Source organism: Vigna unguiculata, chromosome 4 (assembly GCF_037176805.1).
Source record: "Vigna unguiculata cultivar grain cowpea cultivar isolate G323 ecotype 2 chromosome 4, ASM3717680v1, whole genome shotgun sequence".
Taxonomy (NCBI): Eukaryota; Viridiplantae; Streptophyta; class Magnoliopsida; order Fabales; family Fabaceae; genus Vigna; species Vigna unguiculata.
The window spans coordinates 47332809-47360769 of NC_140795.1; the positions used below are offsets into that span (position 1 = coordinate 47332809).

The 27961-nt window shown below is 31.4% G+C and overlaps 4 protein-coding genes across 4 annotated transcripts; all 4 read right to left on the reverse strand.

Annotated features, from left to right (window-relative positions):
* Window positions 1-10244: 10244 nt before the first annotated feature.
* LOC114180229 (peroxidase 31-like) lies at window positions 10245-11588 on the reverse strand. Its single transcript, XM_028066516.2, has one exon. It carries the CDS (start codon window positions 11475-11477, stop codon window positions 10518-10520), a length of 960 nt encoding a protein of 319 aa, XP_027922317.1. The 5' UTR covers window positions 11478-11588; the 3' UTR covers window positions 10245-10517.
* Window positions 11589-14615: 3027 nt separating this feature from the next.
* On the reverse strand, window positions 14616-17517 carry LOC114182093 (senescence-associated carboxylesterase 101-like). The gene is made up of 4 exons (XM_028068850.2): window positions 17311-17517; window positions 16796-17141; window positions 15980-16501; window positions 14616-15683 (listed from the first exon to the last, which is right to left on the reverse strand). Exons 1-4 carry the CDS (start codon window positions 17325-17327, stop codon window positions 14865-14867), a joined length of 1704 nt encoding a protein of 567 aa, XP_027924651.2. The 5' UTR covers window positions 17328-17517; the 3' UTR covers window positions 14616-14864.
* Window positions 17518-20452: 2935 nt separating this feature from the next.
* On the reverse strand, window positions 20453-23245 carry LOC114181747 (senescence-associated carboxylesterase 101). Its single transcript, XM_028068292.2, has 4 exons — window positions 23074-23245; window positions 22555-22900; window positions 21737-22255; window positions 20453-21519 (listed from the first exon to the last, which is right to left on the reverse strand). The coding sequence occupies exons 1-4, from the start codon at window positions 23088-23090 to the stop codon at window positions 20701-20703; spliced, it is 1701 nt and encodes a 566-aa protein (XP_027924093.1). The 5' UTR covers window positions 23091-23245; the 3' UTR covers window positions 20453-20700.
* A 2422-nt stretch (window positions 23246-25667) lies between these two features.
* On the reverse strand, window positions 25668-27937 carry LOC114181162 (uncharacterized). Its single transcript, XM_028067521.2, has 4 exons — window positions 27806-27937; window positions 27692-27724; window positions 26446-26782; window positions 25668-26081 (listed from the first exon to the last, which is right to left on the reverse strand). The coding sequence occupies exons 1-4, from the start codon at window positions 27857-27859 to the stop codon at window positions 25897-25899; spliced, it is 609 nt and encodes a 202-aa protein (XP_027923322.1). The 5' UTR covers window positions 27860-27937; the 3' UTR covers window positions 25668-25896.
* Window positions 27938-27961: the final 24 nt, after the last annotated feature.

A 27961-nucleotide genomic window follows, 5' to 3' on the forward strand; every position in this document is an offset into this window, starting at 1 on the left:
TTTGATTCCGGACTAATTATGTTCTTTCTTCGAATTTAACATTTAATATTTAATAAAAATGTCGTGATATTCTACTATTGCCACACAAATATTTGTATTAAATATTAAAAGTTAAGTTAACACATAAATCATCAATATGACTAACGTAATAAGAGATCAATTTTTGTAAAGAAAGGGCAAAACAAAAATAATTTTTGTTTGCTTATCTATTCATTAGAAAATAATCATTTCATGATATCATCTTATTCATTAATATGATACGATGAAAAGATGAATTTTTTATGCAAAAAAATACAATGATAAATGATATAAATTAAAGCATATTTTGTTGGAGTGATGAAATGTTGAAGGGTTGTTGTAAGTGTTTGATTGTTAGAGGAGGAGAATGGTGTTGTTGATTGAAAAAACGAAGGGGAAAAGAGTAATAATAATAAAGTTGATGATTTTTGAAGCAGAAAGTGGTGTATATGCTTATGGATTAGTCACTTTATTCCTTCTTCTACAGGGTGTAGCTGGTTTTTGGCTTTTCTTTTTCTTTTCTTTTGCACTGAAACTTGTGGTATCTCAATATATTTTAAGCTCACATCACAACCTCTTTTCAATTTGAACGTGGATTAGATTTGTTGTGGAGGCTACGCGGGAGCATTTTTGCTGTCAAAGTTTTATCTTATTCATGTAAACATGGATAAACTGTGCTCATGAACAGCTAAATTTATGAAATTGTTCCATTGCACTATCAAACAACTTCTGCATAATCACTGCAAATCATGGTGCTAACAGTTCTGGAGTCAAAGAACTACCAGCAATAGTATTTTTTAGGTGATTGATTCATGGCCCACAAACCAAACCATGATCATTCCTTGAATTGCCTTTACTTGCTACTTATATTCTTTTCTCAAGACGTTGCTACACTTTTCTTACTATTATTCTGTTGTAATTTGATCATGTATTTAGATTTGTGATTTGTGTTAATTTTTATGTTCGTTTTTTATTCAATTAAGTTCTTATTTTTTTTGTCTTTTTTTTGTTAAGTTAGTGTTAATATTGTTTTAAAGTATCATGTATCAAAATGTAAGTTTGTCATATGCCAAAATATTAGTCATCTTGTATTTTGAAATTATTTGATTCTATCAAGTGATAATTTTAAAGTAGAAAATGACCTAAATTTTGATACGTAACAAATTCAAATATTGACATTTAATACTTTCAAACGATGTTAAAATCAATTTAAAAGAAATGATCATGTTAACGTATCAAACGCATCTTAAAATGATGTATGACACTACAAAAAAAATGATTTTTTTTTCTACAGACAAAATTCGTATGTAATTAAATATTATCTACGAATTACATACGAAAGAAAATCCGTATGTAAAATAGACGTTTGAAATCTAACATACAAAAAAAAAATCCGTAGATAATATTACATAGGAAATTTTCCGTAGATAATGAAGTCTGTAAAAAATTATACAATTTTGACAAGTTTTAACTCAATTGTTATCATAAAACACCATTTAACAAACCCAAACAAGTTAACTTGTTATTAGGTTTAAAAAATTATATTAATTTATTTTTAAGGTCTAGAAAGTAAAATATATTGAAAGAAAAACAAATTTCAATTTTATATTCAAGTTTAGAGTTTAAAATCATATAACACTTTTTAAAAATGAAAGTTAATTGAATATAAAAACAAAAGGGATAAAAAGTCTATTAACTTCTTTTCTTCTTCTTTTAGATCTATTGGTCTTGCACGATCTGATTTGTAAAAGCAATAGTGTGTTGTTTTAACATTGTGTGCTTTTACAGATAACGATTTATAAAGCAATGTTGAACGTTTCCCGCAAATTCTTATAATTGAATCAAATAAAATGCAACTAATAACTATGAAAACCAATGTTTTGAGAACTAAACTTAAAGGGTAACTTTTTTTTTTTAATACGGGTTAAATATGTTTTTTTTTCCTTAGTTTTTAATGAATTTTAGAATTAGTTTATTTTAAAACTTTGAATTAATTTAGTTATTAATCTTTTGAAATACGTGAATTTATTCCTTTTAATCAAATTTTGTTAAATTTATTTTACATTTCAAACGCGTTTCATAATAGTATTTGACTTAACATTAAAGCAAAAATGTGTCAAACAGTATAAATAACTCAAATACAATCCTAAAATGTATACGAAACATCAAATAAATCTAACCAAATTTAGTTAAAAGAATTAATTCCACATATTTCGAAAGATAAATGACTTAATTTGTCCAAAGTTTCAAAATAAACTAATTCCAAAATTTACTAAAAATTAAGAAACAAAAACATATTTAACCCTTTAATATAATACTTGTTGTCAACTTATGATAACAAGTAATTTGGCTCATACCCAAAATCAGATCACTCACTTGAACCAAATTAAATTTTTTTCAAAAATAAAAACAGTTAACATGAAAAAAAAAAAGGTGAGGTATACCTAATTTATTTGAGGGTAGACTTCAAATTTGGATTTTCCTAACTTTAATTTTCGAGGAAAAGATAGATTACCCAACTTAGTTTCATGTCATGTAGTTTTTTCTGTAGATCAATGGTTTATTTTGAAAAACAGGGACATGCTATACAAAATTATTAATTTAAATTAATATTTTACTCACAGTATGGTATTTTTCTTTTGTCAATGAATATGATAATTTTTTATAGTAAATTTAAAAAAAAAATTGGCATGTCTTTTAGTTTTCTGTTTATTTTTGCTTGAAATTTAGTTTTATAATTTTAATCACGGCTTAATTTTTTTAATTTATGTATTTATCACAATCCGACCATTATTGAATATCCATTTCAAAAGTATTTGGTTATTGCCTCAAAAAAAACTTACCAAACTAAATGGAAAACTTTTGTATCATTTATTTTAAAGTTGAACTACCTTTAACAAAAAAAATAAAAAAGAGAAAAAAGATAATGGCTATACACTTAAAACCATGTGTTTAAATCAATTTGAAATTACATTTTAAGATACTTCTGAATTACGTTATTTACAAAAATTATCTTTTGAATTACGTAATTTATAACTATATGTAATATTATCTTAAATAAGATGATTTAGAAGTATGTTTCAGATTATATAATTTACTTTTAAATTGTATAATTCATAATTATGTTTTAAATTATATAATATAAACATCCTAAATTATATAATTCTAAGTATATAAATTGAAGCCCAATTGCAATGAGGGATTATTGGGCCAACAAGTGGGTTTCTGTAATTCTGATAAACTTTTACTAAGTTCAAACCCCTTTTGTTTTGACAAAAACAGTATATATTTTGTGCCATATCTCAATAGATCTTATCTAAATATACAATAAAAATTAATAAAAATTCGTTTTTGCAATATATATTCGTAAAATCTAGTCGAGATTATATAAATGTATTTTCGTTATCTATCTAAATAAGATTTATTGAGATAGCTAAAGAAAATTGTTATCCATTTAGATAAATCTCATTGTATAATAAAAAAAATGATTTTGTTAAAAATATATTTTTAATAAAAAAATGTTGGGACCCAAATGAAAAGGGGCACTTTTTTGTGATCAAAATCAATTTATTAAATAAAATAATCAACTTGGTATATAAATTAAAATGAAATAATTAAAACTCTAGAACCAAAATTATTGACACACTAAATTAAAAAAATCAAATAAAAATTAATTAAACTTTTTTTATGTTGGGTTTATTTAGGCAAAAAAAAAACTAATTCCTGAAAAGTGATTTATTTTTGCGAGTGTAAGTGGAGCCAACCCAAACCGCGTGTACCAAAACCAAACAATGTTAGGATTCCGCAATAAAGCTGTCTTTTCGGCCGTAATCAATGAACAAAGATGTTTAACTTCCTACACATTCTATAATCTTTAAGAATCATTTAATATTGTTGATAAATAAATATATAGGATTTTATTTATTTATCTATTTTATAAAAGAAAAAAATATGACACAGCTTTTAAGCAGAAATATATGGTAGAACAAATAATAAGATTTAAAATTTATAAACCATCAAAAATATAAAATAAAATTGAAAGAGAAACATAAAATTAAGTAGTAACATTCCGTGGAGTATGGAAAAGAAAGAACTATAGTAAAAGTTGAGGTCCCACATCGACGGCATTATGGTATTGGACAGCCTGGTTCCAAATTCATCATTTGACTTTACACAACCCAAAAAACCTGTGTCGGTTGAGGTTTTCTTCTTCAATCACGGTTCATGTTTCTTTTAACTGCGTCAACCGTTCAACTCTCCCATGTAAAACAACCAAGTTAAATAGTTGGTTTAAATTTGGTTCAAATATGTCATATGGTATCTATTTTGAAAAAATGTCACTTGAGTTTTTTTTAAAAAGATATCTCAATTAATTTTTAAAAAAAAATTCTTAATATTAATATTTAAATTAACTTACAAAATTAAGTATTAATATTTATATTAAAATTTAATGATAAAAGTCATAAATAAAATTAACGTATTAATAATATTTTTTATGAAAAAAATATAATTGGAACATTTTTTCAAAAATTTGAACTCTATTAATATCATTTTAAGAGCGAGTATCAAACTGACACATCTAGCTAAAAGTAAGTATCATTTTACTAATTTAACTTATTTTCATTTGATCACTTTCATTATTAAAACATTATACATTCCATTTTTGTCGATAATTTTTAGTGAATTTATTTTTTCTTTTACATTTCGTCAACATTGGATTATTATTAATAACTCTTCTTTTACAGTCGAACTAACTCTTTTTTGTGAATCGACGAGTTTTATCACCTTAAGAATTTGTTAAGCTTATGGCATCGAAGGCATGGGAATTGCTACAAGAAATAATAGACACCGTATAAAATTATAAATAATAACTAAACATAAAAAGGTCAACTTACTATATTAAATATTACTTAATTAATAATATAAAGTTCACACTTGTTATATCATTTGAATATATGTTATGAAAAATTAAGATGAAATATTACTCTCATATAATATTAACTTGTCATAAAAAAGATTTATAATAGATTTGTTGTTTCTATTTACTAAAATGGTTAAAATGTGGTTATTATAAATTGGAATTTTCAAAATTCATTAATAAAATATATTGGATCAAAAATTCAATTTCATTTAAATTAGATTATATTAATTTTGAATTTTTTTTTTCAATATAATTTAAATTGAAATCTAGATTAAATTTACCATCAAATTAACTATGTCAATTATACTAAGTTTAATGTAAGATTGACCTAATTGACTTAATGTGATGTGAACCCAACTCAATCTCACATTATCTCAAATCGGTGTAGACTCAATATATCGATCAAACACAAGTCTAATTTGACTTAGATCAACGTCTTCATTCCACTTGAGTTCGATTCGACATAGATAAGCTATACTTGACTTGATCTAGGTTAGCCTAGCTCGATTGAAAAAAGACGCAAACAAATTTAGTTTGACCTTGACTCAAGTTGACTTGGCTCTACTTGAGCTTAGGCCACTCAACTCGACCTGAGCTTAGAACAAATTAACTTAATTCACACGACGACCAACTTGCCTTTACTTGGACTCAAATTGATTCAATTCAACTTGAGTTTAGACCAACTCGGTTTGATCTAGGTTTAAACCAATTGAGCTCGACTTAGATCTGGATTGAATTGATTCGACCTACACCAAAATCGAGTTGGTTTGACTTTGAACTAAATTGACTCAACTCAACCTTGTATGAGTTTAACCCAATTTTATCTTGAGTGTGATATGACCTCCTATTTCGTAACTTAAAATGACGTTAACACATTTTAAGTTTTTAATTTTCAACCAAATAAATATTCAATCCATTTCTAATTAAATAGATTAGAAAATATAAATTTCGATTTAAAATAAACTAATTTAAATGAATTTAAAATAATATAAATATAGATAATTTATAAATTATATTTGATAATTAATATTTTTTCCTCGTCATCATAGAACATAAAGATTAGTAAAAAGAAGAATATTATATATATATATATATATATATATATATATATATATATATATATATATATATATATATATATAAAGTATGAAATGTTTAGTATACAAAATAATTTATCAGGACTCAAAGATAGTAAACTAATATCAAAATGTACAATACTATAGTGTTTAACAATCTAAATGATGGAGATGATTTGAATGGAAAAGGCTATATTCAATTATTTACTTAATCTCTTTGTATTAACTTTTCTTCCGTTTAAAAGTTATTCATTTTAATTCTTACATATGGAAAATTAATCACCTTTATTTTATTTGGACGAGACAATTTCAAAGAGTAATTTATTTATTTGGATAATTTAAAATATTTTTAAGGAAAATAAAATGTTTGGATGAGAAAATTAAAAGGAAATTGATGTAATATCCCATTTAATAGTTTTTATACTACTAAATAAAAATATTCACATTATGATTCAGCAAAGCAAATAGTGTGGATAAGCAGTTATAAAGTGTTGATTACAGTCATCCGAAGCTAACCACGTTACAAAAATAAACTCTAAAGTAGAGGTGCAACTTATATACAATGGAGTCAGTTCATACAACTTAGAACTTCAAGATCTAACTCAAAAATGCACTACTACTACTACTATTCCAAGTCAAGCTCAGCTCCTGTCTAGGAGACGGGTGTCTGCATCTGGATTTGGCTCTACTCACACCAGTAATCAGTGATCATTGCAAAGGAGAACACACAAGGAAACAAACATAAACAAGGAGGGTAAGCTAACTGAAATGAGCGAAAAAGAATACAGTTCACAGAGTAAAATCATTCACAACATATAACTCAAACAGATAATTCTAGACTCGATATCCGGATTGTGTAAGTGACATTGGAGCTCTTGGTGGTTTGCACCTGTGAAGGTTCCCAAACTCTGTAGAGTTTGAGCACAAGGGGTTATCACCCAACCACTCACAGGGTAAGTCCCCTTCGCGTCTAAGACTTAATCAAGTCCAAAGACTAGGACCTCCTGCTACTCCTCACGACATAATCCATTCTATTCTATCTGAGCATGAATGATTATTGGAGTTTCAGGATACCAACCAATACGGATTCCTCACGTCCTTACACACACTCTAACATTCTCTTCAGAATTTCCCTTGAAATTCTATCTCAACCACATCTTTTCACAGTTCATGATCATCATATTCACCATACATAGCATTAGCAACACATACCATTCACAAAAGAAGTTAATTGCACAAAATCTCTTTCAGACATGTAAACTCATCCTTTAAAGTATAACATCACATACCCCACTGCAGGAGCTTTCGCTCAAGCTAGTCAATCTAGCCTAGGCGAGAGACTATCTCGCTTAGGCAAGTCAATCTCGCCTGGGCGAGGCCCTAACAATGGCAAAACTCAAAAACCTGGGCGAACTCTCGCTCAGGCTAAACTGGGTCGCTTAGAAGAGGATGTCTCTCGCTTAAGTGACCTCAGCTCGCCTAGGCGAGGTTTCACGCAGGAACAACAGTGGGTTTCCTGGTATTTTCGCTCAGGCGAGAGCCACTCGCCCAAGCGAAAATACCAGGTTACGAACATGTTCCCACATGCAGAAACCCAGATTTTTCCACACAATCCAATACACAAACAATTGTATCGTTCAAGCATCAATTCATCACCTAATCAAGCCATCTAAAGTCATTTAAACAGATTTCTCTACGAATTTAAGACAAAGGTTAGCTTCCTTACCTTTCTATGGAGTTTGAGCTTGGTAAGATACCTTCTCAACAATGGGGCTCAGAATTTCAGTTCAACCTAGATAATTTAGCCATTACAACACAAGATTATGAGGACGTTTGATTAATTCCAGAATAGAGGCTGGATTTCGAATTCAGAGCAAAATAAGATTGGACTTGGAAGAATATACTTATTGTGAGGGAGAGAGTTGGAAGCAAAGTCAGTGGGGAGCTCTGCAAGGATTTCTTTTCTAGGAACTGAATTTGCAAGAGAAAAGGGATTAGAATTGTGGAGAGTGTGGGGGTTTGAGAGGAGAAGACTGAAGAGAATTTGTGAAGTGTGTTTTGTTCAGTGTGGTGAGCTGATGCACTTAACTTGGTGAGAATAGATAACTTAGAGAAACAAGAGAAAAGGGGGTTTCACAATTGAAGTTGAGAAATTTTAAGGAGATATTCCAAATAACTAAAATAGTAGAATTTGAACATTAAGAAAAGAAATAAATTGAAATTTTCCAAGTTGTGAAATTATTAATTACGTAGGACAAAGAAAGTTCCCAGGTCCAAAAAGTTGAGTCGGGTCAGGTCAAAGGTCAAGTCAAGTCGGTCCGTCCCAAAGGTTGAGTCGAATCAGTCGAAGGTCGGACCGAGCTAGCCAGGGTCGAAGGTCGAGGTGATCCAGACTAGGTTGAAAGTCGAGCTGAGTCGGCCTAGGCAGAAGCTCTAGCCAAGCCAAACTAGGAACGTCAAGCCGATTTGGCTCGTGCCGAAGGTTTAACTAGCCTAGGCCGAACGAAGGTCGAATCGAGCCATGTCAAACCAAAAATCAAGTTGAACTGGCCCAGGGAGAAGGTTTAGTCTAGCCTGCCTGGGCCGAAGGTCTAATCAAGTCAACCCGTATTGAAGGTCTAGTCGACCTAGCCGAAGGTCGAGCCGAATTGATCATTAGCCAAAGGTGGAGTCGAGTCTGAGCTGGTACAGGTCAAAGGTCTAATCGAGTTAACTCGTGACGAAGGTCAGGCCTGAGTTGAATCTTCAGGAGTCAATTCAGACCAAGTCAAGACGAGTCGTCCGGATCGAATGTCAAACTAACTCAACTCAAACTCAATAGAGTTAAGTTTGTCTATATTAAATTGATTTATCTAAATAAAAAAATTGAAATATATTTCAATTATTTTATCCAAACAAATTATTTAATAAATTAAAGAAAATTCGTTATAAAAAATTCAAATAATATATATTTACATTTTTTAGAATAATTTAAATTATTTATCCAAACACAAACTTAATTCTTTTACGTATCATTTCTAATAATTTTTATTCTCTCTCGTCTAAATCTAAACTCAAACTAAAGAAACAATAACACGTATAAAACTAAAAGGAACAATCTTAAATACAAAAACGAAAGATAAAATTTGCTTATCTGTATAAGTAATTATACCAATTAAAACTGTAATATATTAGTTCCGAACGAAGAACAAAAACATTATTAGAGTTTAAGTAATCACCGCAGAAAGTATTATATATCAGATAGCGTATGCGGCGCCTCTGATGCATTAAAAACTCTGCAACAACTTCACCAGCTGTATCCCAAAACGCGCGTTTGAGTGAATGCAAAATGCACATGCACATGCAGCTTCTTTCCATAAGGGACAAAATAGATGCCACAGTGCAGACAAAACGTGCTTTTCAAAATCCAAAGCCAAATTCTTCAATTATTTAACCAATTAAGCATCCCTCCCTCACATAATTATAATATCCAACAACAAAAAATGCGTATTTCCATGACAAATCTATTGCAATGCTCACCATAATCAACACAGATTCTTGAAACTTGAATTTGGACCAACTCACTCATGTGTTAAGGATAAAAAAACTTAATTACGAAAATTAATCAACAGAGAAAGAAAACGAGTGAATTATCGTTTAAATTTTGGCATCATTTTGATTTTTGTACAAGACATTTGAAAAAACAAACATAGAAATTTCTTTTTCAAACTGAAAGAACTAAAAATATCAATTATAAACTTCAAAAAGCAAAATAAGTTTAACTCAAATTAGTATTTGATTACATTAGTATCTTTAAAAAAATCTTTTCTAAATTACCTTTATTTGATACTTAACATCTAAAAAATAAGTTTTTTATTGAAAACAAAATTCAAATTAAATAAAGTGTACTTTAGAAGTAGTTTCATTAAATGAGTAGCTATAAATTGATTATAATGTTTGGTATTATTACTGATAAAAATTAGTTCTGACTGTTTTATCTCTTAAACCCCTTAAGGTAAAAAGATTTAAATTTCTTACCAGAGGTAACACTATTTAGCCCAAAATTTGGCTGAACAATAGTGAGTTAGATTTGGATTTTGATCCTACTATTCATTGTTCATCTAACTCAATTACAAAAATTCTTCCTTCGAGATGAAGATTAAACATTTATTTAACCTAGAATCCATATTCAATCACTCCACACCAATTTGTATGCAATCTCAAACCTACATGAACTCTGAGAAAACAGATTAAAATGAGAAACTTTATTAATTAAATCTTATAATATTACATTCAAAACCATAACTCAGATTCATCTATCCAAAGAACAACAACAATTACTGCATTCCCTGCATTTCCCCACCTCACACAACCCAAATCTATGTATGTATAATCAACCTCAACAACATCAAATTCATGCACAACAGAGGTTTCGTTCTCGTTCATTCTCATTCTCATCATAAATCACAAGATCTTATCTCATAAAATCATCAACAGCTTCCAGAAAGAAGAAGAAGAAAGAATCAATTAATCTGATCACACCTGCGTCGGATCTCCCCCTTTCTCCCCGTCTGCACATTGAGCAGACTCAGCTTCTGCATCGCGGAGGCAAAAACCCTAAAAAACCTAGCTTGATCCTTGGCGAAGCCCTCCACGAAGGGTCTGGTAACAGGGTCACTGTACAAACTGTGATCGGATTTCAGCACACCCAAACCCTTAGGAAGGTTCTGGAAGTACACATTGTCGAACTTGTTGGGAGTCATAATGTCGTTGAAGACGGAAAGGGTAGGGTTGGTTCTGTAATCAGCGCAAGCTTTGGATAAAGCTTCAGAAAAACGAGGGTTGTAGGAAGAAGAAGAGTTCGAGAGGTTGGAGACGAATTCGGAGCAGTGAGAGAATCCCACGGTGTGGGCTCCACTCAGAGCGACGAACTCCTCCACCGAGAAGCCGCGCCGGGTGAAGATTTCCGTGATTTGGGGCATGGGCATGGATGGGGTGGGGAGGTGGTTGGGGACGGAGGCGGCGGAGGAGAAGCGGCCGTCACGACGCCCGAGGAAAACGGGGTAGAAGGGGCCGCCGAGCATGGTGAGGAGGTCGCGGGTGGCGGCGGAGAGGATGTCGGCGCAGGAGACGGTGTTGGGGCAGGCGAGTTCGAGGGCGGTCTTGGCGCGGACGACGAGGTCGAAGGCGTCGCCGGGGAGGGAGAGGTTGATGTCGGCGTCGCGCTCCGCCTTGTTGAACGCCGTGGAGGAGAGGAGGATGGAGGCGTCGCAGCCGTTGGGGAGGAGGCAGTCGTGGAGGAAGAGGCGGATTGTGGCGGGCGCCGTCGTGGGGCTCGCGATCTGCTTCGCCGTCACGGTGTCGCGGATGATCTGCGCGAACTGCGGACACGTGTCCTTGTAGAAGTCCAACGTTAGACGCGCGTTAGCGCAGAAACAAAAGAACGATAACAATGTGAGAAACGAAAGAGAAAACGAAGACATTGTAGGAACTGAGAAACGAAAAGAGACACAGAGAGAGTGAAGTAAAGTGAAGAGAGTGGAAGGGGTTTTGTTGGAAGTGACGAAGTGTGGGAAACACGCGCAAGAGTATTGAGAGTGGGAATATGGTCACGGGATGTGTGCGGTGGGACACTGTGTGGGCTGGCATGTTGCAAGAAATAGATTGGCGACATCAACGGCACTGGATTTTAGTTGGCAATTGGAATTCATGTAATAATAATAATAATAATAATAATAGATACTTTTTTAGAGAAAATTAAATTAAAAAATACATATTATTGATATTTAGTAATTGTCATTTACACTAACGCGTTCTTAAATATACCGGTGGATATCGCTGTTTTTAACGCGTAGTTACGTGATTAGGTTTTTAACGCGTAATTAAACTAAATTGTTTTATTTAATATATGATTTTTTTACTGTTTATATATATATATATATATATATATATATATATATATATATATATATATATATATATATATATATATATATATATATTAACATTCGAAATTCAAAAATATGAAATGTTTTGACTTAAAAAATAAATAAAAACATCTAATAAAACACGAAAATTTAACTAATATTTAAACCCATTTAGATTAAGAAAGTGGTGATGGATATTGATCAGTAAACATCGACATCATTTATTGATTTCATTTTCGAAACTATCACTTACAAAGTCAAAACGGGTTTAGTTTAAAATTTGAAACAATTTTTGGAGGTCGTTTGTTGATAGCTATATTTGCATGAAATTTTCGACAAGTTGAACCAATTATACAATTATGTGAGCTTCAGAACCTTTCTTTATTCTTTATTGTTAATTTTTGAAGCACCTAAATGAAAGAAAAAAAAGTTAATGTTCAAATTATCTTGATATTCGCATGATTTTTGAGAGTTTTATATATATATATATATATATATATATATATATATATATATATATATATATATATATATATATATATCAAAAAGATGGTTAGAGATCACAAGTAAAGACAAAGTAAGAATGAGTTAGACATAAAGTACATTTTTTTTAAATGAATCTCTATTAACACAGAAAAGTGGAGCTTTCTTGGTAAAAAATCAAAGTGGTGAAAATTGTTATTCCTAGTACTGAATCTTTTGATCTCAAAACCATAATCACCAAACAAGAATCCAGTTCTATATAAACTTTCCTTGACATTCCTTCTCCTACGTTGGAAACGATGCATTCATAACACGACAAGATAACACCCGATAATCTTTGAGCAAACATAAGAACTTGTCACAAAAGTTGCAAAATCTGCAATTACAAGCACACAAAATCCAACATAAGTTATACCGTAAAATTCACCACTTTATGTTAGTTTGCTTTATGAATTGTTTTCATATGAGATAGCAAGAAAAGAAACTTATGATGCAGTGAATTATTGAGAATTTTATGGTTTTAATAGATTCATGATATGAAGATGAAACTGGTATGAGGTAAATCAAGTCAACACTCGCGTGAACATTTTTTTTCTCATAGATTGGGGAAACTTGCTACGTACGTAGACATGTAATAGGTAGGTCCAAGGAAAAATATATACGAGGATTATGTTCTGTTTTAGGATTAACTATGTTTTTGTCGCTTAAGTGAATTTTAAAATTAGTCTATTTTGAAACTTTGAACTAATTTAGTCTTTCATCTTTCAAAATATTTGGATTTAGTCATTTTAATCAACTTTTGTTAAATTTATTTGACATTTCAAACGCGTTTCATAATAGGATTTGACTTAAAATTAAAGCAAAAATGTGTCAAACTGAATAAACAACTTAAATATAATCCTAAAATATGTCTGAAATATCAAATAAATCTAATGAAATTTAATTAAAATGATTAAATTTATATATTTTGAAATATGAAAAACTAAATTGGTCTAAAATTTTAAAATTAATAAATTTTAAAATTCATTAAAATTAAGGGATAAAAACATATTTAATCACTCTGATGTATGCAATTATTGTCACCTTTTATTTACTTTTCTTTCTCCTTTTTAGTAATTTAGAAAGCTCTGAGCAAGTTCTTGAGCGTTTCTAACAAGGCAAGGCAAAAGTACATAAACGCGTTACCGAGAAACAATTCACACGCTGAAAATCTCAAATCAGCTTTTCATTTATTTGAATAATTTTTAACGATGAGAATTTGAAAAGGAAAAAAAAAATATATATATTTATTGTTCTATTGAGTGCTTATACAAAAAGTAAAATGATTAACTATATGGGTCGAAGGAAAAGAGATAAAAAGGAAATAAAAATGATAGACGTAAAAAGAATGAAATGAAAAAGAAGAGAAAGAAGAAAGAAAAATACGAATGATATAAATTTTTAATCTCAAATTTTTTCTTCTATTTCTTTTAAAAATAAATAATTTATTGTTGATTGAAAATTAAAAATATCTGTTTGTTGATTGAAAATTAAAAATATCTGTTTGAAAAACATGTATTAAGGCTTATTATTAAATCTTATCATTAGTATATTATGTGAATGGATAAAATTAGCATTATCATTAGTTATACAGGAATTAAATGACTTGTTAACACTCAATCAAGATTATCTAATATTGGAAAATTGAAATATAAAATCTGTAATAAAAAATTTTATGAAGACTAAATTTACACTTTCTGAAACTGTATACAACTAAAGTGAATGTAGGAAAAAAAAGAAGATAAATATTCATCCCTACAAATCTTGGCTATGGTTAGAATCTATGTTTCACTAAACCAATGAAAAAAATAATTTATATGTAATTATTTTTAAGTAGTTATTATAAAAAAAAAGTGTGTTAATGTAACTAATTTTAATTAATACTTTTTTTACACCATAGAGGAAAGTGGAAAAAGTGGTTATGAATTGTTAAATTAATTATACAATGCTGTCTAAAAAATTAGAAATGTCACTTTTAAATTAGAATTTAATCAAAATGCAGTCTAAGGACAATTTCTTTATATTATCATCCAATCATTAACAATCTTGTTATATCATTATTCAAACACAAATTATATAATCACAAACTATGTTTTTATATCAGTATGCAATCACAAATTCTCTGTCATGTGTAATAATTTTGTTGCTGTCATAAACAGTTTCACACATCCATTAGCTACAAAGTTTATATATAGGATAATGATCACATGACAGGCCTCAAAGTTAACCAAATGATCTCAAAGTTACATCATCACTAACTAAGTAGTAGCCTCATGCTTCCACAACACTCAAATTTTCAAGAACAATGACAGTGGAAGTTTACAAGGGAAACTCAATTGCAAGAGTTTTTCCAATATAACAAACACAAGAACCCTACTAAATCATAATTTATTGTACAACCACACTTGAATTCACTGCACTTCAGGGGAAGAAATAGGTTCCCTCAGTATACTGATCAAAATGCTGAGGATTGTTCATGAAGCTTGCTAGTCTATGATTACCTGCAGACCCTTTATACTTATTCCACCAACTCATGTAACTGCTTCCCTTCAAGAAAATCTCTGGTGACACTTCATACCTTTTCAGTGATTCATAAACATACTTCTCAAATTCAAGCAACTTCCCTTCTACCTCTTTATTCTCTTTCAAATTCTCCAACTGTCCACACAAAAGGAGAGCCTCTTCAAGCTTTGCCCAAAAGCAAGAATCAAAGGTTAAAATCGATTCCACATTCTTTCTGGTGTTGCCGTTTGAATCAGCTTTTTGTTTCTTATCTTCTTCCAGCCACTTCTCCAACACTGCATAATGTCTAGACCTTCCTTTAGCCTCATAGTCTTTACAAAGACCTTTTGCATAGTATTCAGCGATGTATAGAGGCTCAACCATTCTCCTGTAGTTAGTTCCAGCAAAAAGCCAGCGAGTACGAAAGGCTGCAGCTTCTGTCTGAGGTTTCATCTCTGCTTCTTCAACCATGTCACTCCAGTAGTTTCTGAGCCTTTTCTGCGACGGAATAACATCTTGGTCATCTGTTGAGGCCTCCTTTTTGAAGCAGTCATAGTACCCAATACCTTGACTTTTACAAAGCTTCTTGTACAATTCAAAATTTGCCATGTCTATCTTCATTATATTCAATTTCTTGGATGGATCAAATTTCTCCTTCTTCTGGGACATGAATTTATTCTCCAGTTCTTCCAACTTTGTTGCCAAAGCGGTTATATCAATGTTCTGGTGTTGTTGCTTCTGTAAAATCAAATTTAGATGATATTATGAAACAAATGTACTCAAGAAATTCTAGTCTAGTTACACACAAGACTAATAAGATTTAGAGAGCATACATGTGTAGAATCATAGATATTGTTCTGTAATCAAATTTGGAATTTCATAGATAATACATGATGAAATATTTCATTGAATGTCATCATGTATTATCAAGTTAACTCTTGATTCGATGAGAAAACGGCATTTGTAGTATTACTTATAGGTTCTGTTCTTACTTTAAATGCAAGCGATTTAGAATTTGAAAGATATTCAGCTACCTGCATATCTAGTGCTGCACACAACTGCAAACCGATACTTGCATTCAGTGAAGTAGAATGTGTCAAGTTCATCCCCTGTAGGTTAAAGTCCCTGCAAATTGCTTTACGATTGAGATTTTGCACAAGTTTTCCATAATCTGGGACCTCAAAACCTTGACTTTGATCATTGATTGAGCTCACAAGAAGCTCCAAAACAGACTCGGGGTTCTCAAAACAAGAAGAACCTGTATCAGAACAGAAGATAAATGTCCCAAAAGGCATGTAAGCACTTGGGTGGGGATTCAACTTCTTGAGAAGTGAGTCTTTGCAAGAGACAACATGTAGAAAGCAAGAACTCCATGTAGAACTTCGTGATATGGCTTGTTGCAACCTTTTGTCACCAACAAGAGGAGAACCAAAGGTGATGCAGAGAGGCCGTTTCTTCCCTGAACCAATGCTATCTAACAGCAACACAGTAAAGAGTGAAGCTATTGCTCCTCCAACACCATGTCCAGTAACAATCAATGGATGGGAGCTATTAATCTGCATCAGTATTTCCATTGTTACAAGGGCTCACACAGGAAGAACAATAAATTCTAAGCAAATTAAAGAAATAAAGTGTGTTTGATTTCAACTTTCAAAAGTTATTTTTAGTTTTCAAAAAGAAAAGTCAAAAATGACAGAACAGAAATTCACAGTGACTCACTCTAGAGCTTGGACTACAAATCATGCAGGCCACATAAGAAATGTAATATCTTAATCAATCTATTGTGTTTCAGATTGCAACTTTTCAAATAGAAACCACAAAAATAATGAAAGGGGAAGGAGAAGATGTACCTTGGACTTCAACTCATCAAGCTTCTCAAGATTGTCAATGACTAGCGAAACTGCAGACCCATTAAGAGAGAACTCTGGAATTTTCTTGGTACATAGAAACTCTAAGCGGTGGAAGTTATTGTTCTCCTTGAGATAAGAAGAAGAAACCAATTTCTGCTGAGGATCAAAATCATTCCTGACCTCAAACACCACAATCGTCAAATCCGATTCCTCCCGAACTTTCCAGAACAATCCGTTCCCCACGTGGGGAACCATATCTTCATCACGTGAGGAGATAACACCCCAAGTTTTTAGAAGAAGACAAGAGCTTGTGACAAAGGGTGCTTGCACAATTCCACTGCTAAATCTGCAATCACAACAAGTTCACAACACAAAGTTAATCAGACACAAACAATCAAACAAACATGTTGGTTGCATAGGATTCAATTCAAGTGTTTCAAGTTTATGACTTTTGAAACACAAAACAAAACCCAACAAGCAAAATCGAGTGCAGGAAGAGTTAAGGTTGCACATACGATTGAGTAACGTTCATGGTGGTGTGAGTGAGAAAGTTGAAAGGAGGTATGAGAGGTGTAAAGAAGAGGAGAATTGAGTTGAAGATGAATGAAGATTATGAAATTTAATAGCAAATGCAACTGTGGAAAGAAACTGCGTGGAAGATCCATTTGCAAGCAAAGAAGTAGAGTTTATCAGGTCAATGCACGTTAACTTTAGCTTATACAACAAATAAGTCTGAGAGAGATGTTCTGAGACATGATATATAGCATTAGTTAATTTTATCAATTATATCCTTACTTTTTTATTCTTTTTTAGTTAAAATTAAAAAAATATCAAATTTTATAATTATTTTTTATGATCAACAAAATTTATGGTATCTCTTGAATTTTAGTAAAACAACCTGGAAAAATATATAAAGAGAAGGGATACATTATATGTTAGTGAATGAGAGTTTAATTATGGAATGGTTCAAGATTAGGTAATGATTATACACAATCTTTGAAATATTCTTTATTTTCAGATAAAACTTTAAATAGTTTATAAACTTTTATCACTTTCACTCCTTAATTAATGAATTTGTCTTCAATTTATAAATTTATAGCTTTTAATAAGTTGTAGTTTTAAACATATTTTTATTCTTTATAATAATTTTTTATTTTTGTCTCTAATCAAAGTAACATTATTTTATTTTGATTTTGATTTTTTCCTATTTAAAACACTGTCTAAACAAACATAGGAATCAAAATCAAAGTAAAAAAATTAAATAATAGATAATATATATATATAAGTAACATTATTTTATTTTGATTTTGATTTTTTCCTATTTAAAACACTGTCTAAACAAACATAGGAATCAAAATCAAAGTAAAAAAATTAAATAATAGATAATATATATATATATATATATATATATATATATATTAATTTAAGTGATAATGTGTGTGCGTATAATGCAAAAGATGAAAAGCTCTATAAAATAGAGTATAAATATCGATAAGTTTATTGGCAAAAGAAATGGAAAGAATCTTAAGTAGACCCAATTGCACTTTTCATACATAATGTCACAATCAAGTTTAATATGATTAGTATATTCATAAAAAAAAAATGAAGAGTTGATCTATTCTCACAAAAATAAAATAGCAATATAATTGTAACTAACATGAAAATCGCTAAGTAAATGAATCATTCAAATTCAGAAGTTGTATTAGCAAAAATTCAATAACACCACAATCGTCAAATCCGATTCCTTGTAAACTTTTCACAACAACAATGATTTAAGAAAAAAATTTCTTGCACAAGCCTCCTTCTGTAACAAAATAATAATAAAAAAAAATTATAGTAGATGAAAAAGATAAGTGTGATGGAAGAAGATGAATATGGATGAAGGATATGAGTGTAGATGAAGGAAGTAAATATAAAGGAAGGAAATGAGTGTGGATGAAGATGAGTATGAGAATATTTACATTAAAAATGAAAGAGTAAAATTGTGTGAGGAAATTTGTCATATTTAAATATGAGTGTTTGAATTAACAATAAATTATGATTCATATTTGTTGCCAGGCACAAAGTCATAGCATGTAAATTAACATCAACTTTATCGATGTTAACTTAAATAAATATAACTAAAAACAAGTAAGATTAGTCTCGATTAGATCAATGTTAACCTTATAACACTACCATAAATATTTTTACTTATGTTAGCATTGTTTTATGATTAGTAAGTCGACTTTATTAGAATTCAACATCGAACGAATATTATTATCATCGGCTAAGCCGACTCTAATTTGAGAACGTAAATCCCACACTAACACATTTATTTTTATTAAAAGAAGTTAAAAATGGTTAGTATCGACTTAGAGTTTGCAATAGCTAAATCATTTTAAAATAATTTTACATTTTATAATCTTTTCTTATAAACAAAATTAACATTTTGTGTCACGTTATAGTTGGACAAATCAACTTTAATAGTGTCTGAAATTTGATCGACGTTAACTTTGAAAGTTAATTTAGTTTTCCTGTAGTGCAAATATATTACTACTTAGGAGATATTATTATGTTACATGTTTTTATTGGGTAGACACATGTTTCTTTTATCTCCTAATAATAGATATAATCATCCTCGGCCATCAAAATGTATCAGCTATATGTACTAGATATAGTCGACTTGGATCCTCCTTCTTGATAGGTTATCCCAACTTAATCCACCTAAAATATAAAAAATCGTAGGAGGCTCTCAAGGCTTGACAAAAAGTAGAATAAGGATCGAGCTAAATTGGTATCTAAATTAGTTGTCAATAATGTTTAGTTTATAAATTGATACCAAAATTGATCATTATAGTGACTAATTATTTTTTGTCATTAAAATTGGTCATTATTCCAAGATTTTCTTGTAGTCTACTACGACTTCATAAATTAAATACTTCATTGGTAAGTATCGATAAAATATCCTAAAGTATCTTACACGAATACGTGATCCCAAAGTATCAGACACGAATACGTGATTCAAATTAAAGTATCGGTGATTCAAATTAAAGTATCGGCGCATCATAGTCTGTTCAAAATAAAAAGAAAGGAAGAAACTTGTGATGCAGTGCATTATTGAGAATTTTATAGCTTTAATAGATCAATGATATGAAGATGAAGTCAGTGGTATGAGATAAATCAAGTCAACATTTTCTTCTCATAGATAGAGGAAACTTGCTACGTACGTAGACATAGCATTGTTAGGTTCAAGGAAACACATACACGAGGCATTGCTCAGTGCTTCTTCAAAGGCAAATGCAGGTTACTTTGCTCACTGATTTAGCTTCTTCAACCTTCAAAACTGATAGTAGCAAGTTGCATTCTGTTTCAGCAGTTGCATTCATACTTGAAGTAATGATTGTTCCAAGCTAATCATGTGCTGAGTAATAATTTCCTCAACTGGACTGAACTTTGCATTGCGTACTTCATCACAGCACTGAAATGAGCTCTCCAAACAGCACTCCTACAGTTCACTGCACAAGAACCTTAAAATTCACTCTGCACTGAAATTCCAAGAAATCTCAAGGAGAAAAAATTAGCTTAGAAAAACTCTACAAAACCGAGACTCGTCAGTTATCTACTTATGTTAGTGATTGATTGGTGAAATGATTTGTAATAATGTAACTCCAAAGTAGGTTAGGGCGTTACAATGCTTCCATTACACTCAAATTTTCCAGAACAATGAGAGTGGAAGTTTACAAGGGAAAGACAACTGCAAGAGTTTACAATAAGACAGCACAAGGGATGACAAAACAAAGATCCCTACCAAAATCAACAAAGGAAATGCAGAATGATTAAATCATAATTTATTGTACAGCCAACCACACTTTGCATTCGCTAGTCTATGATTGCTCATGAACCCTAAACCCTAAACCCTAAATTCTTCAGGAGAAGAAATAGGCTCCCTCAGTATACTGATCAAAATGCTGAGGATTGCTCATGAAGCTTGCTAGTCTATGATTATCAGCAAATCTTTTATACTTATTCCACCAACTCATGTAACTGCTTCCTTTCAAGAAAATTTCTGGTGACACTTCATACCTTTTCAGTGATTCATAAACATACTTCTCAAAGTCAACCAACTTCCCTTTTACCTCTTCATTCTCTTTCAAATTCTCCAACTGTCCACACAAAAGGAGAGCCTCTTCAAGTTTTGCCCAAAAGCAAGAGTCAATGGTTAAAATCAATTCCACATTCTTTCTAGTGTTGCCGTTTGAATCACTTTTTTGTTTCTTATCTTCTTCCAGCCACTTCTCCAACACTATATAATGTCTAGACCTTCCTTTAGCCTCATAGTCCTTACGAAGACCATTTGCATAGTATTCAGCAATGTCTAGGGGCTCAACCATTCTCCTGAAGTTAGTTCCAGCAAAAAGCCAGCGAGTACGAAAAGCTGCAGCTTCTGTCTGAGGTTTCATCTCTGCCTCTTCAACCATCTTACTCCAGTAGATTCTGAGCTCTCTCTGCCACTGAACAGCATCTTGGTCAATTGTTGAGACGGCCTTTTTGAAGCAGTCATAGTACCCAATACCTAGACTTTTACAATGCTTCTTGTACCATTCAAGTTTTGCCATCTCTATCTTCTTCATATTCAATCTCTTGGATGGATCAAATTTCTCCTTCTTCTGGAACATGAATTTTTTCTCCAGTGTTTCCAGCTTTGTTGCCAAAGCATTTATATCAATCTTCTGGTGTTGTATCTCCTGTAAAATCAAATTTCGATCAGATCTTATGAAAAAATTTGCTACCAAATTATAGTCTAGTTACAGACAAGACTAATTTGCTCACCAAATTATGTCATCATATATTATCAAGTTGAAACTCTTAATTTAATAAGAAATTTGCCCTCATAGTATTGCTTATAAGTTCTGTTCTTACTCTAAATGCAAGCGGTTTAGAACTTGAAACATATTCAGGTACCTGCATATCAGATGTCAATCCCAGTGCTGCACACAACTGCAAATAGATACTTGCGTTCAGTGAAGTAGAATTTGTCAAGTTCAGTCCCCGTGGGGTAAAGTCCTTGCAAATTGCTTTACGATTGAGATTTCGGACAAGTTTTCCATAATCTGCGACCTCAAAACCTTGACTTTGATCACCGATTGAGCTCACAAGAAGCTCCAAAACAGACTCGGGGTTCTCAAAACAAGTAGCACCTGTATCAGAACAGAAGAGAAATATCCCAAAAGGTATGTAAGCACTTGGGTGGGGATTCAACTTCTTGGGAAGTGAGTCTTTGCAAGAGACAACATGTAGAAAGGATGAACTCCATATAGCTTCTTGCAACTTTTTGTCACCAATAAGGGGAGAACCAAAGGTGATGCAGAGAGGACGTTTCTTTCCTGAACCAATTCTATCTAACAGCAACACAGTAAAGAGAGAAGCTATTGCTCCTCCAACACCATGTCCAGTAACAATCAAGGGATGGGAGCTATTAATCTGCATCAGTATTACCATTGTTACAAGGACTCACTCACATAGGAAGAACAATAAATTCTAAGCAAATAAAAGAAACAAAGTGAGTTTGATTTCAACTTTCAAAAGTTATTTTTAGTTTTCAAAGAAAAGTAAAAAATGACAGAACAGAAATTCACAATGACTCACTCTAGAGCTTAGACTACAAATCATGCAGGCCACATAAGAAATGTAATGTCTTAATCAATCTATTGTGTTTCAGATTGCAATTTTTCAAATAGAAACCACAAAAATAATGAAAGGGGAAGAAGGAGAAGATGTACCTTGGACTTCAACTCATCAAGCTTCTCAAGATTGTCAATGACTAGCGAAACTGCAGACTCATTAACAGAGAACTCTGGAATTTTCTTGGTACATAGAAACTCAAAGCGGTGGAAGTTATTGTTCTCCTTGAGATAAGAAGAAGAAACCAATTTCTGCTGAGGATCAAAATCATTCCTGACCTCAAACACCACAATCGTCAAATCCGATTCCTCCCGAACTTTCCAGAACAATCCCCTACCCCCGTGGGGAACCACATCTTCATCACGTGAGGAGATAGCATCCCATGTTTTTGAAAGAAGAGAAGAGCTTGTGACAAAGGGTGCTTGCACAATTCCACTGTTAAATCTGCAACCACAACAAGTTCATAACTCAAAGTTAATCAGACACAAACAAGCAAACAAACAAACATGTTGGTTACATAGGATTCAATTCAAGTGTTTCAAGTTTATGACTTTTGAAACAAAAAAACAAAACCCAACAAACAAATTGAGTGCAGGAAGAGTTAAGTTGTGACATACGATTGAGTAAGATTCATGGTGGTTGTGTGAGTAAGAAGAGGAGAATTGAGTTGAAGATGAATGAAAATTGTGAAACTTAAAAGAAAGTGAATAGTGGAAACTGCGTGGAAGATCCACTGGCAAGTAAAGAAGAAGGTCAACGAAGCGCGTCAACATTACCTCATTAAACAAATAAGTCTGAGAGAGATGTTCTCGGATATGTCGTGTGTTCACATTCGATTTTAAACTTTTTTTTTTTTTTTACGCACTGTAAAGAGAAAGGAGAAATTATATGCTATTGATTGAGACTGTAATTATGCAAGCTTTAAGATTTGGAAATGATTATTTTTAATGATCAGATAAAACTTAATTATAAACTATAAACTTTTATTAGTTTCATTACTTATTTAATGAACCTCACTTCAATTTATAACTTTTAATAAATTGTAGTTTTAAATATAGTTAGAAGAAACGCTTAGTTATTGGAGTTAAACATCTAAGAACATTTATGATCACAAATACAATATATAGGGTCAAGCTTGTGATTTTCTAATTCACTTGATATAATTCTTAGTTTAGTGAGAAAATGTCACTAATTATAGTGTCACCTTGTTGATTAATGTTAATTATTTTTAAAGATTAAAAATCCTAAATAAATTCCATTGAGAATATTGTGACCTAAAATATTTATATACCATGGTATCACCATATGGTTGCATCACTTCCAAATATATTTTATTATATATCTCTCTAATGAGTTAAGATATCAAAATATATGGTAAAAAAAAAAGTAGGTAGACTTTTTGCCATCACCCACTAAAATTTAAGATATTTTTATTAATATATTATTTGAAAACTTTTGTACGAGATATATGTTATGAAGGGTCTTTATGTAAGCTTTTCTCATATAGAGAGAAAAATATAAAAAAATTTAATTTTTTTTTTTTGTAAATTAAAATTAAGAAAGTGTAAATTAAAAGTAATCTTTAAGAAACAATATAAAAAGTATGTACAAGTTAATCCATACATAAATTAATTTTAAATTTTTTTGTTATTTTTTTAAAACGTGTTTTCAAAATATATCCAAAAAACTCGAAATTAAGATAGGCACAAATCTTCATCGACGAGTTTAGAGAGAGACCCATCTGCTTTACATTAAAATTGGGCCTTATGACCCATTTAAGTCTAGAACTTTCAAGACCAAAATATAAAATGTCATTTCTTTTTGCACCCATAGTTTTCGTGTGCACTCATATGGAAGTGATTAAAAGACCAAACTGTCTCCTTACCATCGCCACCCCTTCTTTAAATGTTGTATTATGAATGGACTTAAGAAAAAAAGTGTTTTGAATTTCGGAAGTCATTTTTTTACATAAAAAAAAATGTTTTTGGGAATATGTAATGTGAAAAAATACTTTCAAATTACATAATTAAAATAGAAAAATGATATTTTAATAAAATTTGACAAACTACTTATTTAGATAAAAAAAAAGTGTTATTTTTATTACTTCATTTCAATTAAAAATAAAAAATAATCTATGTTAATACTATTTATAAAAAGTTTATCTAAGTTTGTCTATATTTTTTTTCAAAAACTCATTTTTCATTAAAATAACACTTAAAAAAATAACCAGTTTCAAACATACTTTGAACCTTCACAATGCAAACTTTTTTTTATTAAGAAATTATTTCTACGTTGTGCAAACTAAAAGCTTTTTTTAAATGATTTCAAAAATGAATAAATTTTCTTTTAAGTTTTTTTTTTCAAGAAGTAAAAAGATTTTTGATTCAAAATAAACTTTCAAATTACAGAATTTAAAAGTTAAAAATAACTTTCGAATGGTATAATTCAAAATATATTTTTTTATGCAAAAGAACATCTTAGATTTTAAAATTCAAAAATCATTTTTCAAAGATAAAGGGAAAATTTTCCTACTTTCAGATGTCCGTAAGAAAATATGCTGGTTCAAGAAGAAATCAAAATCTAAAAAGGCTGTGTTTCTACGTTACGAAAGTATAAAAGACGAAAAATATTTTATAACACGCAAAAATTATTTAAAAAATCTTCAATTATAGCTTTTTGAAAAACAAACAAATTAAAAATTTAAATCAATTGTTTATTTCAATAACTTTATAAAAAATTATTAAAGCATTTTTTATAAGCATCTATGACAAGGGTCGCTCTTCACTTTTGGGAAAAAATTGTTCACTTTTTTTGCTTCAAATAAACCACCGTTACTTCCTAGGTAACTTGCTTATAACCTGTTTGTTCCAATGTCACAACCAAGAAAGTTACCATTTATAGCTCAAGCTACTGCAATTGAAATCTAGAGCTTTAACCTAAGGCATTACTCTGTGATATGCTTTTTTCAATGCAGTTCAATCAAAGCATTCTGAGAATGGTAGATAGGCGTGATTTATTATTGGCGTCCCCATGCTTGAATCAATGCCAACAAAAGGACAAGTAAAGGATGTATCACCCACCTCATAACATCTCAAAAAGATGTGCCCAAAAAGGAATCAAAATCTTCAAAAGGGTCACCTTCAAATTAATTATGCAGTTCTCAAATCTGCATTAAAGATATCACCGCAAGAAATTATAATTCTCAAATGAGTACACCAAAATACTTCCTCATATTAATCATATGATATTTCATGGACCACACTGATCCTATAGACAGCACAAAATAGTGCTGAACCAATGGATCAACACTTGTATAATTTATGATGGTTATTAAGTACACCAGCAACTTGATCAAACCACATACTCATCCATGCATTCAAACTTGATAACTTGAAAGAAAAAGAAAAACTTAGGTGCTACTAAATAATAGGTGGAGGATTCTACGGGCACTTGTATTTGTTGCCATGAGTCAACATATCAGTGTAGCATTTGCCACACTTTTCTCTGTTGCCATAAGTTCCAGGAGGAACACATCTGCAACGGTAGCAACAGGTCACGCATGCCCTCAAACAAAATTTCTTCCTTGAGTGCAATTGGCACCTACCATCACACAGTGGAAGACAATCTGAAAAGAAAAAAATGCAGAGAAAAAGCCTTCAGTTATTATTCCTTCGGTGTATCTCAGTTAGCATTTAAAGAGAATGTCACATTAACAAACAAAGGTTCTCTTCTCTTCTCTCACATGCATCATGAGATCAGAGATTGACTCACATTCAGATCAGGTTTTTCCATAACCAAATTTGACAAGTACTTCAGACTAATATATAATTACAAACATAAGATAGCTTGTGTTGTTATTCTTAAACATATTTAACCAATTTTAATCCATGTCAGTTGAAAGTACACTGACCAAAATACATTAAAAAAAGTGGCAAAAATCATATCATTCAATTACAATAGGCACTGTAGAGAAGTTCTTAGAGACATACCCTTAATTGACTTCACTATTGGAGATGGAGGAGGAGGAGGGTAAACCACTGGGGGTGCTGGTGTTGGTGGCTTCACTTGTGGTGGTGCTGGTGTTGGTGGCTTCACTTGTGGTGGTGCTGGTGTTGGTGGCTTCACTTGTGGTGGTGTTGGAGCTGGTGGCTTCACTTGTGGTGGTGCTGGAGCTGGTGGCTTCACTGTTGGGGACTGAGGAGGGGGTACCTTAGCAGGGGGTGTGGTTGGACTTGGTGTGGTCACTGGCCCTGGAGGGGAAGGAGTTGGTGCCTTCAGTGGTGGTGCAGGTGAAGGTGCAGAAACTTTAGAACTTACATAGTTCACCTATGCCAAATGCCATGTTCAACTTTCTCAACAACAGTATTCATTTATACATATGCTAATGTGCAAACACTGATGCATTCACCTTAAAAGTTGTGACACAACACAAAGATTAAGTGTATAATTGAAGAAAGTTTTGGTACTTAAGTTTGACTCAAAATTATGTATGAAAACATGGTTTTCAAAAACAAATCAAGACTTGCTTTTACAGAGCTACTTTTCAGTTAAAATTATAATGTAGACACATACTATTGAAAGTTATGGTGTCTCAAAACAATAGTAAGTCTCTAAACTGTGGTTAGAGTCTCTCAGACTTAAAATCAAACATTGTTTAAGTGCTTTTTGATTTCTGTTGAGACCAACTGAACCTGGATCTAACTCTTTATTTCCTTCTCAGTTTACACAGTAAAAACTGAAATATCTTCTTTCAGAGTTTCAAGGAGTCTCCAACCATACATGTAATCTGTGCTACTAAAGAATATATGTTTTCTTGGTTAGTTTAAAATATCTTCTGTATCTGTGTCAATGCAGAGATTGTCATTGTTAAAGAAGAAGAGAAAGTCATGAGAAATTGAAAAAATAGTGTGCTGCTTTTTTAACTGTTTCTCCATCTTCCTTAATGATCTAAACAAATTGTGCTTTTTTGTGGTATGTGTGTAGACAGCTCTATAAATCACATTTTGTTGTCAACTCAATCTTTTAAAAGGACAAACAAAATCAATAAATTGGTCAAAATCTGAACTTGACAATAAGGTAGCTAGATTAGACACTCTTAATGAAAGATAATAAACAAATCATACTAATAACGACAAAAACAATTTCAAAAAGAAAACCTTTTAAAGCAAGGATGTAGAGAAACCAAACAAAACTAAAAGGAAAAGTTTGAGTGAGTGAGTGAGTGAGTGAGCATACCACTGTCTTAAGATCTTCTTCATGAGAAAAAACCTGCACAAGAACATGAAGGTGAGTTGTTCATGTTGAAGCAGAAACAGTTGAAGGAACAAAAACACTTCAAAGAGTGTGTACCTTTGAGGTAACCACTAGAAAAATGGCTAGAAGAAAAATGGAATTGGAAGCCATTTCTGGAGCAGGGACCAGAAATGTGGGAAGAAGAGTGTAGAGCTTGTTGGACAGTGTTAAGAAAGAACTGGTTCTTGGTGTATTATATAGAGGTCAAGAGAA

Coding starts and splice junctions, on each gene's coding strand:
- LOC114182093 (XM_028068850.2), bottom strand. Junction 16,502..16,795: donor TTGATGAGTTGAAGTCCAAG/GTACATCTTCTC, acceptor ATACTGATGCAG/ATTAATAGCTCCCATCCATT. Junction 15,684..15,979: donor GTGCAGCACTAGATATGCAG/GTAGCTGAATAT, acceptor TTGATTTTACAG/AAGCAACAACACCAGAACAT.
- LOC114181162 (XM_028067521.2), bottom strand. CDS start 27,859: ATGGCTTCCAATTCCATTTTTCTTCTAGCCATTTTTCTAGTGGTTACC. Junction 27,725..27,805: donor TTCTAGTGGTTACCTCAAAG/GTACACACTCTT, acceptor GTTCTTGTGCAG/GTTTTTTCTCATGAAGAAGA. Junction 26,783..27,691: donor AAGAAGATCTTAAGACAGTG/GTATGCTCACTC, acceptor CATTTGGCATAG/GTGAACTATGTAAGTTCTAA.
- LOC114180229 (XM_028066516.2), bottom strand. CDS start 11,477: ATGTCTTCGTTTTCTCTTTCGTTTCTCACATTGTTATCGTTCTTTTGT.
- LOC114181747 (XM_028068292.2), bottom strand. Junction 22,256..22,554: donor TTGATGAGTTGAAGTCCAAG/GTACATCTTCTC, acceptor ATACTGATGCAG/ATTAATAGCTCCCATCCCTT. Junction 21,520..21,736: donor GATTGACATCTGATATGCAG/GTACCTGAATAT, acceptor TTGATTTTACAG/GAGATACAACACCAGAAGAT.